At 41.9% G+C, this 13,962-nt stretch overlaps 1 protein-coding gene across 1 annotated transcript in view; it reads left to right on the top strand.

Annotated features, from left to right (window-relative positions):
* LOC126298335 (dynein axonemal heavy chain 5) overlaps positions 1 to 13,962 on the top strand; it is a gene marked incomplete at its 5' end in the record, with an annotated part of 791,472 nt that overhangs the window by 255,119 nt on the left and 522,391 nt on the right. The window contains one exon of the mRNA XM_049989632.1: positions 5,613 to 5,861. Coding sequence (XP_049845589.1) covers positions 5,613 to 5,861 — 249 coding nt within the window. The remainder of the gene's footprint in view (positions 1 to 5,612; positions 5,862 to 13,962) is intronic.

Below are 13,962 nucleotides of genomic sequence, written 5' to 3'. Positions count from 1 at the left end.
GTAGCATGAATTTGAAGATATTTTTTTCTCAAATTAAACTATTATTGAATAATGAGAGAATTTTTTATAATTCCGTTCTTGAAGTGCATCTATATTCAGACATTTTCTGTCTTTCCAGTCTTAAGCTATCTTTTTTCTCGCTTTACTCAGAATTACCTTTACAGTATACAACAGCATATCGAGGCCAGTCATGACCATATAGGCTGACACGGTCTTTTATGTGTCGAATTACTAATTTGCAAATATAACAGCCCTCTCTCAGGGCACTAAATAATGTATAGTTCACGTTTAATCTTCCGATGCAAGATACTTTCTTTTTAAATTTCTTTTAATCTTCCAGCCTATTAACAAATCCAAAATCAATGTTGTCTAATTGAGAAAAACTGTTTGTGCATTATTCAATACTAACAGTCATTTACTGTACTTATCCTATGCGAATGTTCTTTCTTTTTACATAACGATCCAAACATAGGACGAATTTTCTGCTTTCATCTGCGCTTTCAAATAAATGTTGAGGCTGTATATTATGGATAATTATATATACTAAACGGCTCAGAAATTCACATTACCTTGCTCTAAGCTCTTCTGCATGATAAGTCTAAGTAACGTAAGAGACAAACCGTCCCTGTATTAATTGCAAATGTCTTTGTCAGTAACGATTAGTACTGCAAAAAGTTTACATTAACTATGTGATCAAAAGTATACGGACACCCCCAAAAACATATGTTTTTCATATTAGATGCATTGTGCTGCCACCTACTGTCAGGTACTCTATATCAGCGACCTGAGTAGTCATTAGAAATTCTGAGAGAGCAGAATGGGGCGCTACGCGGAACTCACGAACTTCGAACGTGGTCAGGTCATTAGGTGTCACTTGTGTCATACGTCCGTACGCGAGATTTCCACACTTCTAAAGATCCCTAGGTCCACTGTTGTGATAGTGAAGTGGAAATGTGAAGGAACACGTACAGCACAGAAGCGTACAGGCCGACCTCGTCTGTTGACTGACAGAGACCACCGACAGTTGAAGAAGGTCGTAATGTGCAATAAGCAGACAGCTATCCAGACCATCATACAGTAATTCAAACTGCATCAGGATCTACTGCAAGTACTATGATAGTGAGGCAGGAAGTGAGAAAACTTGGATCTTATGGTCGAGCGGCTGCTGATAAGCCACACATCACGCTGGTAAATGCCAAACGACACCTCGCTTGGTGTAAGGAGCGTAAACATTCGACGATTGAACGGTGGAAAAACGTTGTGTGGAGTGACGAATCACGGTACACAACGTGGCGATCCGATGGCAGGGTGTGGGTATGGCGAATGTCAGGGGAACATCTGCCAGCGTGTGTAGTGCCAACAGTAAAATACGGAGGCGGTGGTGTTATGGTGTGGTCGTGATTTTCCTGGATGGGGCTTGCACCCCTTGTTGTTTTGCGTGGCACTATCACCGCACTAGCCTACATTGATGTTTGAAGAACCTTCTTTTTCCCAATATTGAATAGCAATTCGGAGATGGCGACTGCATCTTTCAACACGATCGATCACCTGTTCGTACTGCATGGCGTGTGGTGGAATGGTTACACGACAATTACATCCCTGTAATGGATTGGCCTGCACAGAGTCCTGACCTGAATCCTATAGAACACCTTTCGGATGTTTTCGAACGCCAACTTCGTGCCAGGCTTCACCGACCGACATCGATACCTTCCTCAGTGCAGCACTCTGTGAAGGATAGGCTCCCATTCCCCTAGAAACCTTCCAGCACATGATTGAACATCTGCCTGCGAGAGTGGATGCTGTTATCAAGGCTAAGGGTGGTCCAGCACCGTAGTGAATTCCAGCTTTACCGATGCAGGGCGCGACGAACTTGTAAGTCATTTTCAGTCGGATGTCCGGATACTTTTGATCACACAGTATATGGGTGGTTTTATTGCGCACGAATTTAACGACTTTTTTTACTGCTGTTGTGTAACGTAAAAGTAATTCTGAATGCTATTACAGCTTGAAAATCGTGTCCACCACGCCTCTGAACTAATAAACGCTCCATACGAAAGGGAAAGCAATTTTAGATATGACCCAGACGAGAGTATTTTTCTCAAAATTTTAAATTTTTATCCAAAATTACACTTTGGTTGAAATGGGCCTGGAAATTATGTTATATATAATGCTACGATATTATTGTTGCGTGTGTTACGGATGTGCTATGTTTTCTACGCGGACAATCAACTTCCTGCAATATGTAACATACAGTGCCCTTCCTTGAAGTGGCCAGAGTAAGAAATGAAAACTAAAAAACTTGTCAGTATTATTACAGTCACAACGTGCAAAGTAATCACAGAATTACTGCATCTGTTCAGAATCTGAGTCTTGCATGGTTCTGGGTTCAGCTCTTTAGATTAACCCTGACGATCAGGTTGATAAGAGTCGAACGTTGTTCCACCTGGCCCTTCAATCTGACGTGCTTAATGTGGCATACGTGGCGTAGCTGCATGATGGGAGGGAGGAAGTAACTTGTTTAACGCATTTCATCATTTGGCATAGATGTCGCTATGTCTCGATGAATATAACTTTGAGACCGATGTTTCAATGAGTCGGGGATAGGGGTCAGCCGGCGGTAATCGTAATTCTTTATCGGTAGGTTGCCAGCTTTGTAGCTGCAGTCAGTGATATAATTCGCGAGACCCCTCGCCGTTTCGTTATGCTGAAGTACACAGTGTTATGCAGCATAATAGACAAAGAGTCACTGTGTTATCAACATATTATCAACTCATAAGCGACCCTACTAGAGTAGTAAAACTTCTGTAGGCTACTGTAGACTATCATAAGTAAGCGTAGACGACGGTAGCCTTGCTGAGTTAATATCATAACCGTGTTACCTCTGTGTTAGGTGTGTTGCATATCTATGGCGCGTTAGCTCATTTCGATCACTTTGTTTGTATATGCTACCGGTGTCTTATTAGATTCCAGCAGAAACCGGAAGCGGTGAAACGCCTAGAAATTAAGTAAAAAATATATAAAGGGCTGTGTAACCTACGGAACGTTTATATTCCACATAGTTTCCATCCTGTCTGTTATTTAAAAATAAACAGTATTTATCGCAAAATCCAAACTATCACTGTTTAGTTCAGGTTTTATTCGAAATCTGTTGATTTGTAACATGAAACAGGGAGATGTAGTAGCAAAGATTGAAAACGCAGTACATATTTACGAAGTAGCGCTATAAAACATAATGTCCTCTAAAAAAGGTAAAACTAAAAAGAACGCATAACAAAAACATATCTAACATTACTTCAGTACTTCATCGAGCTTCTATAAGACATGTTTAATTTTTCACAACTTTCGCACTAATTGATAGTAATAGGAAACTTGGCCTTTGATCAAAATGAAGATCCATCTGCCGAGTACAAAAAAACAATAATAATAACACAGATACTTTTATGTTTCTTCACGAAAAGTGTACTTTCGACAAAAGTATTTTCTTTGGTTACATAAAAGCGCAGAAAACGCGACCAACTAATTTTTATTATTGGGAAACTGCAATTTATATTTTGTAATACAGAAAACAGAGCTGACTAACACTGAACGACGTGCCGTTCTAATTGTATGGAAAACAAAGAACAAACAGAAGTCGACAGATACAAGCTTCTCTCTCATACATTCATTTATGTTTCTGTCCCTACCAGAGCTACCAATATTAACGGTAATCCTAACATTTACTATGTCATCTATATACTGTACCAGAACTCCCGAACCGTAATTTTGGTACAGCTCAACTCTAATGTCAACAATTGATCCGCTCGCTCCATATTGCCTAATCGAGATAGTTCACGCCCATAGATAGACTACCAAGTGGACAGATTTCTAAAGTGGGCTGCTGTCGCTGGATTTTCCTAGGTGGCGGTGGCAGCATCAGCAGAAGCAGTGACGTATCAATGTTCGGCACGTCGCAAACTGTGCGCATACTGAGCACATGTAATGTCAGTTAAAAACTTGGAGGGATGCTCTATCCACTGATACGCGTCCATTTTCTGTATATATCTCGCAGTTTTCGCACAGTCGTTTCTGAAACCCCATACGTACTTATGAATGCCCTGTATTTTCTCATTGCGTCAGATGCCCGTGAAAAATCGACAAACGGTGACCTGAGTACTGCTGCACCTCAGTCTGTCATTTTTCTACAAACTAAAGGTCTGTTGTTTTTCGTTAGGTCTTGAAGGACCATCGATGGCAATGTCATTACTAAGAGCTACAGTTACGCTCCGCCGAAACTACGGTTCTGTCGTTTTGGTACAGTACATAAGTGACATAGTAAATGCCGTAGTAAATAGTAGGATGACTGGTAGTGTTGGTAGCACTAACAGGAAAAGTAACATAAATGAATGTGTGAGAGAGGAATTGTGAGTCGAAGACTTCTCCTTGCTTTTTGTTTGCTGCCGGCCTGTGTGGCCGAGCGGTTATAGGCGCTTCAGTATGGAACCGCGCGACCGCTTCGGTCGCAGGTTCCAATCCTGCCTCGGGCATGGATGTGTGTGATGTCCTTAGGTTAGTTAGGTTCAAGTAGTTCTAAGTTCTAGGGGACTTATGACCTCAGCAGTTGAGTCTCATAGTGCTCAGAGCCATTTGAACCATTTCTTAACTAATCAAAGCCTCTAGGAAAACTGCTGTAGTTTGCGCTTACTTGTGAAAGTCTAAGGTAGTCTACGGTAGTGTTACAGTTCTACTCAAAGCATTAGATACATTCTGTCTCGAAAGGATTTTGTCTTGCGAGGGGCGGGCTGGGGGGGGGGGGGGGGGGCATGCTGTCAACACTATTCCCACTGGTGTAGTTTATAAAACTGGGAGAAGCCTTTTTTGTGACGCCTCCCAAACCCAAGGTCATCGTCGGTACTTTAGGGGCAGCCACCACAAATTGTATAAAGCGTGGGTAGTGACCAGGATGTAGCTATGTCTGTTGGCCGAAAAATAATTACTGACAAGAATAGCGCCAGCTAGAATGAAGAGATAACATATCTTTATTTCTGACGAAACGTGCACCAGCAATACAAGTCCGAGTAATATCCGAAAGTAATCGGTGTACCGAGCCCAGTCGAATACAATAGCAAATATCACACTGCAATGGCTCCGCTATAAACTCCACGAAAGGCTAGCAATAGACAATCGACAATAGACTGTCCGCCTCGGGGCCAGCGCTCCTCCTTATATGCAAAAGGCAGAGGGCGTTGCGGACCCGAGCTCAGCCACGGCGCGACCTCTTCCGTCGGCGGTAACACCCCGAGACGCCGAAGGCCGAGACAGGAACTGTGGCCAGAGATGTCACGATCAGGGCGCGCATTCGCGAGTTGGTTGGTCGGTTGGGTCCGAGGATACAACAGTTTGTGCGATCATTATCATTTACCTGGTTGCCGTCAGGTTCCGTAGTGACAAGTCTCAGTGTTCCGTGGGATATAAAGCAACGGGCCGCAGAAATGGCGTGGGCGTTAAGTTGACAGTTTTCCGGCACTAGCGATGGGGGCGGGCGTGCAGAGGCGTGGTGCACGGCGGCGCTTGGCCGCTGCTCTTCCTGGTCTGTCCTGTGCTGACGCGCGCGCGCCGCTGCCGTGTGCGAGCAGAGGTCCGGCTGGCGGAAGCTGGCCGGGCGGCCGTCGCAGGCCGTGCTTGACGTGGTGTCCCGCCTGGAGCAGGCTGCGCGCGGCCCCGAGGACGCCCGCTCGCGCCGCCGCAAGCTGTACCGCCTCGCCTCCGACGAGCGGCCCTCCTTCCCGCAGCAGGCGCGCAACTTCTACAGCCACGTCATGGAGAACAAGGAGGTCGTCAAGACGCTCTCTCTGCTCTCCACCTGCACGCAGGACGTGCGACAGGTACCTACTACTCTATGTTCTTTATTGTCACTAACCTTTCTCCTCTTCTACAGCAAATCGATCGTACGTCGCTCGGGCAACAGTGTGATCCGAGTTATTGGCGAAATGCGCAGGTCGATCCTGTTTTCAGCGACAGTAAACGACCGTGTGCACATTACTATAGGTTCATACTGCCTGGTGTGTGGTGGAGGGTACTTCGTCCACCGCTGTAACCTTTGCCCATTCCTGTTCCAGCCGTGAAAGGTAGGCGGAAAGAACAATTATTGGTAAGTCTCTGTATGAGCTCTAAAGTTTTGGGGGATATAGTACCAAGAAGTGATATGTTGCTTCAGTCGTATGGGAACTGCCACTGGAGTTGGCCAAGCCGGCCGTGGTGGCCGATCGGTTCTAGGCGCTACAGTCTGGAACCGCGCGGCCGCTGCGGTCGCAGGTTCGAATCCTGCCTAGGGCATGGATGTGTGTGATGTCCTTAGCCTAGTTAGGTTTAAGTAGTTCTAAGTTCTAGGGGACTGATGACCTCAGAAGTTAAGTCCCATAGTGCTCAGAGCCATTTGAACCAATTTTGGAGTTGGCCACGGTTAGTAACAGAACCTATTGAAACCATCCCGTCTCCTCTATACTTGTTTTGTTATTACGCAATAACCGTCTTCTCTATGTCTCTTTTGTTACGCAACCTTCCCTTTTACAATAAACTATGAAAGCTTTCCGTAGGATTTCTATCTCTTGTACCGAGCGAGGTGGCGCAGTGGTTAGCAACTGGACTCGCATTCGGGAGGACGGCTGTTCAATCCCGTCTCCGGCCATCTTGATTTATGTTTTCCGTGATTGCCCTAAATTGCTTCAGGCAAATGCCGGGATGGTTCCTTTGAAAGGGCACGGCCGATTTCCTTCTCTCACCCGAGCTTGCGCTCCGTCTCTAATGACCTCGTTGTCGATGGGACGTTAAACACTAATCTCCTCCTCCTCCTATCTCTTGCTAAATAATAACAAATGAAATCTTCCCTTTGAAATGTATTGTCTTTCTCAATCTTCGCATACAAATTTAATTGATGCTTATTAAAAGGGATTTTCTGATTATTTCGACGAAACATAGAATGTGTCGTCGTCGTGGCCCTCAGTCGTTATCTGCAATAACCCAAAACTGTTCCTAATCTTTTTTGACAGTTACTGGATCGCCATCTGACTGCTACATCGAACTGCGATATGAATATACTTACTCTGTTTCACTATACACTATTAACTGCTGGTGGGCTGTCATAATAACTGGCTGCATTTATTACCAAAGCTGACGTTATTCTTTAATAGCAAAGCTTACGTTATTATTTAATTAATTTGACTGAAGTTACGTAATTCATGGTTACACTTTTTCTTGACAACAATAAAATTTTTGCAAAATTTTATATTGATTGTTTTTGGGATGGATTATAATCAGTAATGCAACATTGCTGGCAAAAATTAATTATATTCTGAAAACTCTTCAAATATTTACTGTTGGTAATGAAATGACTTTACAAACGTTCAAATGGGACTTACTTTTTACAATAATCTTACAACAAGCATTGCGCAAACATACCTTTAGTAGTCTTGAGTTTCGCAAAGAAAATAATTCAATAATATTAGTTCCTCTTATGATAATAGTTAGTTGATGTCTCTGTACATCTGTTTATAGTCTCTTGTAAATCATAGCTGGTGGCTGGCAGGCACACTACTCCTCTCAACCTCTCGCTTCAGACCTACTACCAACTCGCTTCACATCTCGCTTAATACTGACTTCGTACGAACGCTAAAGTGCGGTCTCTCCCGCCAACAGTGCTTTCTGATGCAGGTAACCCCTGCTACCATTACAAAATGTATCAATGCTATTAGTAAAATATAAACATCTTTCATAAAGTGTGGTTTGACAATAGAAATATACACGTCCTACACTATAACGAAACGTATGCTCTTATTTCGATCCTCTGTATTTCCTCAATCAGCCTTGTCTGGTGAGGGTCTCCGACGGCGAGAAATAGTCAAATTTCGACCTAACTAGAGTTTTGTAGCCTACTTCCGTCGTAGGTGGACTACACCTCCTGAAGATTCTTCCAATGAGTCTCATTCTGGCAACTCCATTACCTGTGACTATTTTTATGTGGTTATTTCACTTTGAATCGCTCCGTACGCATACTCACCGATATTTAATGGAACTGACTGTTTCCAGTGTCGTTCAGCAGTCGTGTAATCATACAGTAATGGATCTTTTTGCCTTTTTATGCCCACTACTTTACCTTTGTTTATGATGAGGGTCAACTGCCAATTCCTGTACCACGCGTTGGTCCTCTGTATGTATTTCTGTATTCCGCAACAACTATCTACCGTTTGTATACAACATCATCCTGGAAACTGACAGTACCATGTAGGATTCAACGTGTCTTCCGCGAAAAACGATCTTGTGTAAACTAACATCCGCTATTCGTCCAATAGACTCAGAAAGCAATAGACAGCGGTGTCCGGGTTACAGTTCCACCCTATCGTTTAGCGAATAAATTACGAGCTTACCAGACAGATGGACTCATGGCTTCCTTCCAGAACACAATACGTTATTATTAATTGGACGTAACAGACAGAAGTAACAGTAACTTCGGAAGTGATCTAAGATAGTATCATAAAGTCTTTATTGTTTATGACACACATAAATTCTCTAACGTGTAAGGTGTCAGGCAAATGCAGCACCTTACATGAAAACCCTGACATGATAAGCAAATCCAGTAGTATGTCACATAGCTCGGAATAAATCGTGACATTAAATTAACCAAAGTAATACGAGTAACGAGTGAGCAAATGGAATACCACAGACTAACACAAGAATGCCTAAATGCATGTCGTACCTTCCCACCGTGAGGCAGACGCAGTTCCGAGGGGAGAAACGAGGACAGAAGCCGAGAGCAGAACCGTGTTAAGCTATATAAGGGAGGGGCTGGGCACCCACGCCGCGAGCCTACCTGTACGACTATACAACCCGCACGTTTTAGCGTGAGGCTTTTTCGCGTCTCAGGTACGTCAAGGATCACCCCCAGCCCATGTTAAAAGCTAGAGCCCTCCAGAAAAGCAGTATAGATCTTACGATAACACAAAAAGGGCCACTACCACCCGCAAGTTTTAGCGTGAGACTTTTTCGAGTGTCTGTTACATTAGGACAATCCTCCAGCCCATGTTAAAAGATAGAGCCCTCCAGAAGAACAGTATAGATCTCACAATAACGCTAAAAGGACCACACTAGCTGCAGGTTTTAGCGTGAGACTTTTTAGCGCCTCTGTTACGTTGCAAACTTTAAAAACATTGACCCACCACGAAAAGTATAACGTTTCTCATTGGATAGACAGAATTTTTGTAGGCGGAGCTTAAGGTTAACATTGAGACCATGATTGGTCAGATGAAAACACAGCCAGATAGTTTTTTTTAAACTAGCTTCGGTAAATTGTAGTAAGGAGAAGTTAGAGAAGAGTTGGTTCCGAGACGGCGAGCTGGATGGCTGCTGCGCCGGCCGCTGCCGCCCTGACGCTGCCTAAACGCCGACAAGGTAATGAACGCACGCGATGCCGCATATTTGAGCGCATAAAGCTTCACTCAGAACTGCAGAAGTCTCATCTGTTACACCCCTTTTTTGCGTAATACTAATGGTGATCGTTAATTAAAACTCATGGTGTTCACATTTGCCACTTGAAGAACAGATCTGAAACGCGATGATTTTTCTTTTATATAGTTATTGAGAAGCTACATCAGCCACTGTAATTTACGACAAGTTAGATAAGTAATTAAAGATAATTGAGTGTCACTGTAGACCATTTTGATAGTTTTCTCTTTTGTGAAACTTAATTTAAACCTAGATTATAGATGTGATATGGCATAGGTCATCCTTCGATCGATTGTAGAACTTGGAAACCCATTTAGGGAATATTCGTTCACATTTTTGTTGAACGCAGTTGGTTTTTACCATCCTGTATTAAAAAATTTCCTTTTATCAATAGTGCAATTTATAAACGATGTTTTGTGAGTAGAATAAAATTCCCAATGGTAAACTTAACTGCTTTTTCGACGTTATTTTACCAGCTAACTAAAAATAGGAAAGCCTTGAAGCCTTTCCACTAAATTTAGTTAGTATTAAGATTCTTTTACAGGGAGTGCAGTGGAGCTGACGCTGAGATCATTTAGTATTTGGTTATATCATCGCTAGTATCACTGAACTCTTCTCAATTCTACATGTCATGTGTGGTCTGGCGTCTCCTTACCAGCAACAGGTCCCCGGTTCAAACCAGTTAATTCCCTAAAAAACACGCTCAGAGCGTCGTTGCGCGAAAGTCGTAGGGAGACACGATATAGTACAATCAGACACCACCATGAATGTTTAGAGACGGATAACGTTGTAAGGCTGTTCGAAGATGATACTGTTGTATATAGTGAAGTCGCAACGTTAGACAGTTCTAGGAAGACTTGGCAGAGGATCGATGTTTGATGCAGATATTGGAATAAGGCCTTTAGGATGAAAAAGTGTTATGCATTGGGGATAAGTAAATCGAAAGAAACTGTATTGCTGAGTTGCACGACCGCCGAAAAGTCATCGGAAACAGCCATATATCTGGCAGAATCTATACGGAGTGATGTAAACTGGAACTACCACTAAAACTAATCGAAGCAAAGTCAGAGACGCATTAGAAGAAAGGCAGCAGAAGAATCCGCAAGAAGTGAAGTCCCAGCGAGGGACGTAAAAAAAGAAAGAAAAAAAAAAAGAAAAACCAAACCTCATGATCAGGCCGTGAAGACCACTCGAAGGAGGTGGCATACGAAAACTTCGATCGATGAATATTTTTCTTCCTCATGGTGTTGACAGAAAAAGGATAGAAGATCTATATAAGAGCAGTGCCTATCGTTATGTGTCCGTTTAGTAAACGTGAAGACATCACACAGTTGCTCATTCAATTCCGTGGTAGACGCTACAAGAGATGCGCATATATATGTGTGGTCTACTATCAATGTTCAAGTTTCCAGAAGAGTCAAGCAACATATTGCTTCCTGCCCGGCAATCCATCGCTCTAATTAGGTACCATCATGAGCCGCCATACAACAAGTACCGATTTCAGGTACATGTCCCTCGTATTCTGGTATATTTTTATAAGTTTCTTTTTTGACAACTATTTGGCACATATTCATAAAATGAAAAATTACGCCCACGAATAATCATTTAACAACTACGATATGAATAGCTTTTCTTACTTCAAATTAACAGAGTGGCCAGAAACAGTCTGATAAGTTTTTAAAGGCATTGCGGCGTATGTGTCGAGAGGAATAATTTCAAAAAACCGATACGTTGCGCCGTTTCCGTGTTAATTCGCATTGAAGTAAGTCAATTAGGTTGTTGCGCGCCCAAATTCAAGCAGCTTTCCAGATACAGTTAGTGTCTCTTTTTCTCATAGCGTAAATGATAGCGCATGAGGCTACTCATTCTTTGGCTAGGGTTCGATCCTTGCCACCGCCCCATGTCCTATTTTCATACCGCTCTCTTGTTCGGTTTTACGAAACCAAACGAAGACCACATTTGGCGACATCTTCTCTGGAGGGCGACTTGAATTTGAGTACGCAACGATCTGACTGGCTAACTTCAATGCTAATTAACTCAAAAACGGTGCAACGTATCGAATTTTTCTCTTAAAAGTTATTTGTCAGTACTACCTAACCTGGAACACTCTTGCAGGATCTTCAGACTGTTTATGACCACCTTGTATACATTTTTTACGCAATCGCCAAGTCAGTTTAGAATGTGGTATGGTAGCTACGCATGCCAGTATAAATAGTAATAAACATTGAACCACAACACCTATATGATTAATACACAACTGTCTGTAAATTATACAGCTTATTAATACAGAAGACTGTTGTATAAAACCAAAAATATGCAGACGCTAATGTAAATATAATGAAAATTGACATTTTCTGACAGATTCAATTACCTCTAAGGTAAAGGCATTCACTCTTCAACAGAAATATCATCCTCTCTACCTATATCTTTTTCAGTTGGTTCAGGTTTAGATTTTACGTACAGACCTGTTTTAGTCATACGCTTGATGTTCTCTGTAGTTGGCCTAATTTTTCTGTTCACAATGCTTCGGCCTTGTCATACTCAATTGTCAACAACGATATATTTAGTGCGCAAGTGATTAACGCATTTCTTTGTTTAGTTATAAATAAGTTCAGTTTCTGTCAAAATCGGCTTTTGGATGACAAATGGAAAGAATTTTTAATGCCAAAACGGCTAACACTTTAAAAATAATCTCCTCAGCACTGCCTTTGTGTTTCTGGACCTGCAACGAGAATAAAAGCGTTAAGGATCAATGTCAAAGTATATAAAATTTGTGAATTTGTTAATGAGTTACACAACAATAGATTTGATACCTTGCTTCGAAACTGATCCACATTGATATAGGTGATGAAATAACGTCAGTCTGTTTATGTAAAGAAGGCAGCGCTGTCATCAGCAAACTCTTGAAGGTCATTGGCATCATCTGTTACAGTTCGTGGCAATCTTGTTAGAAGAGTGAGTAACGAGGGACGTTTTTTATCTTATTCCTCGCCACAGATCATGTTTTGAAGTCACTATTGATGTTAGTGAGAATATTTGATTCGGAAAACGGTGTCTCTTCACCATCGGTAGACATATTAACCTGTATATTCTGGAATTTCAGTTGAGGTCTTGCATTAATTCTTAATGAGCAGCTAATTTTTCGTAGCTACTGCATTACTATATCTCTCACGTACAGTTTATTGAAAGAAATAAACTTTTCAGTGTCGTCAGTCTCTGATTTCTAACGATTCGCTTATTATTTTACTTCGTTTCATGTGGGTTATTAAGTGGTCGGCATAAGTTCCAGTTATTTTGTCGGGTAGCTATGTGGAGGATTCTGTTTCACAGTTGTTTTGCATTGTTTCATGGAAATTATTAAAAATCTCTAATCTAATTATGTTGTTGTCGTGATCTTCAGTCCAAAGACTGGTTTAATGCTGTTCTTCATGTTACTCTATTCTGTACAAGTCTCTTCATCTCCGAGTCACTTCTGCAATCTACATCCTTCTGAATCGGCTTACTGTATTCATCTCTTGGTCTCCCTCTACGATTTTCACCCTCCACGCTTCCCTCCAATACTAAATTGTTGATGCCTTGATTCCTGAGAATGTATGCTACCGACCGATCCCTTCTTTTAGTCGAGTTGTGCCACAAATTCCTCTTCTCCTCAATTCTAGTCAGTACCTCCTCATTACTTACGTGATCTACCCATATAATCTTTAGCATTCTTCTATAGCACCGCAATTCAAAAGCTTCTATTCTCTTTTTGTCTAAACTGTTTACCGTTCACGTTTCACTTCCATACATGGCTACTCTCCATACCAATACTCTCAGAAAAGACTTACTGACACTTACTCTATACTTACTTCTATACTCGATGTTAACAAATTTCTCTTCTTCAGAAACACTTTCCTTGCCATCGTCAGTCTACATTTTAGATCCTCTCCACTTCGACCATTATCAGTTATTTTGCTGCCTAAATAACAAAACTCTCATCTGCTACTTCAGATTTCTCATTTCCTAATCTAATTCCCTCAGCATCACTTGATTTAAGTCGACAACATTCCATTATACGTGTTTTGCTTTTATTGGTGTTCATCTTATATACTTCTCTCAAGACACTGTCCACTCCGTTTAACTGCTCTTCCAAGTCCCTTGCTGTCTCTGACAGAATTACAATGTCATTGGCACATCAAAGTTTTTATTTCTTCTCCCTCTCCAAATTTTTCTTTTGTTTCCTTTGCTGCTTGCCCATCTACATCTACATCTACATGGATACTCTGCAAATCACATTTAAGTGCTTGGCAGAGGGTTCATCGAACCACCTTCACAATTCTCGTATAGCGCGCGGATAGAATGAACACCTATATCTTTCCGTACGAGCTCTGATTTCCCTTATTTTATCGTGGTGATCGTTCTTCCTTATGTAGGTCGGTGTCAACCAAATATTTTCGCATTCTGAGGAGAAAGTTGGTGATTCGAATTTCGTGAGAAGGTTCCGTCGCA

The sequence above is a fragment of the Schistocerca gregaria genome, chromosome X (genome assembly GCF_023897955.1).
Source record: "Schistocerca gregaria isolate iqSchGreg1 chromosome X, iqSchGreg1.2, whole genome shotgun sequence".
NCBI lineage: Eukaryota > Metazoa > Arthropoda > Insecta > Orthoptera > Acrididae > Schistocerca > Schistocerca gregaria.
This window is presented reverse-complemented; position numbering and strand designations above follow the sequence as displayed.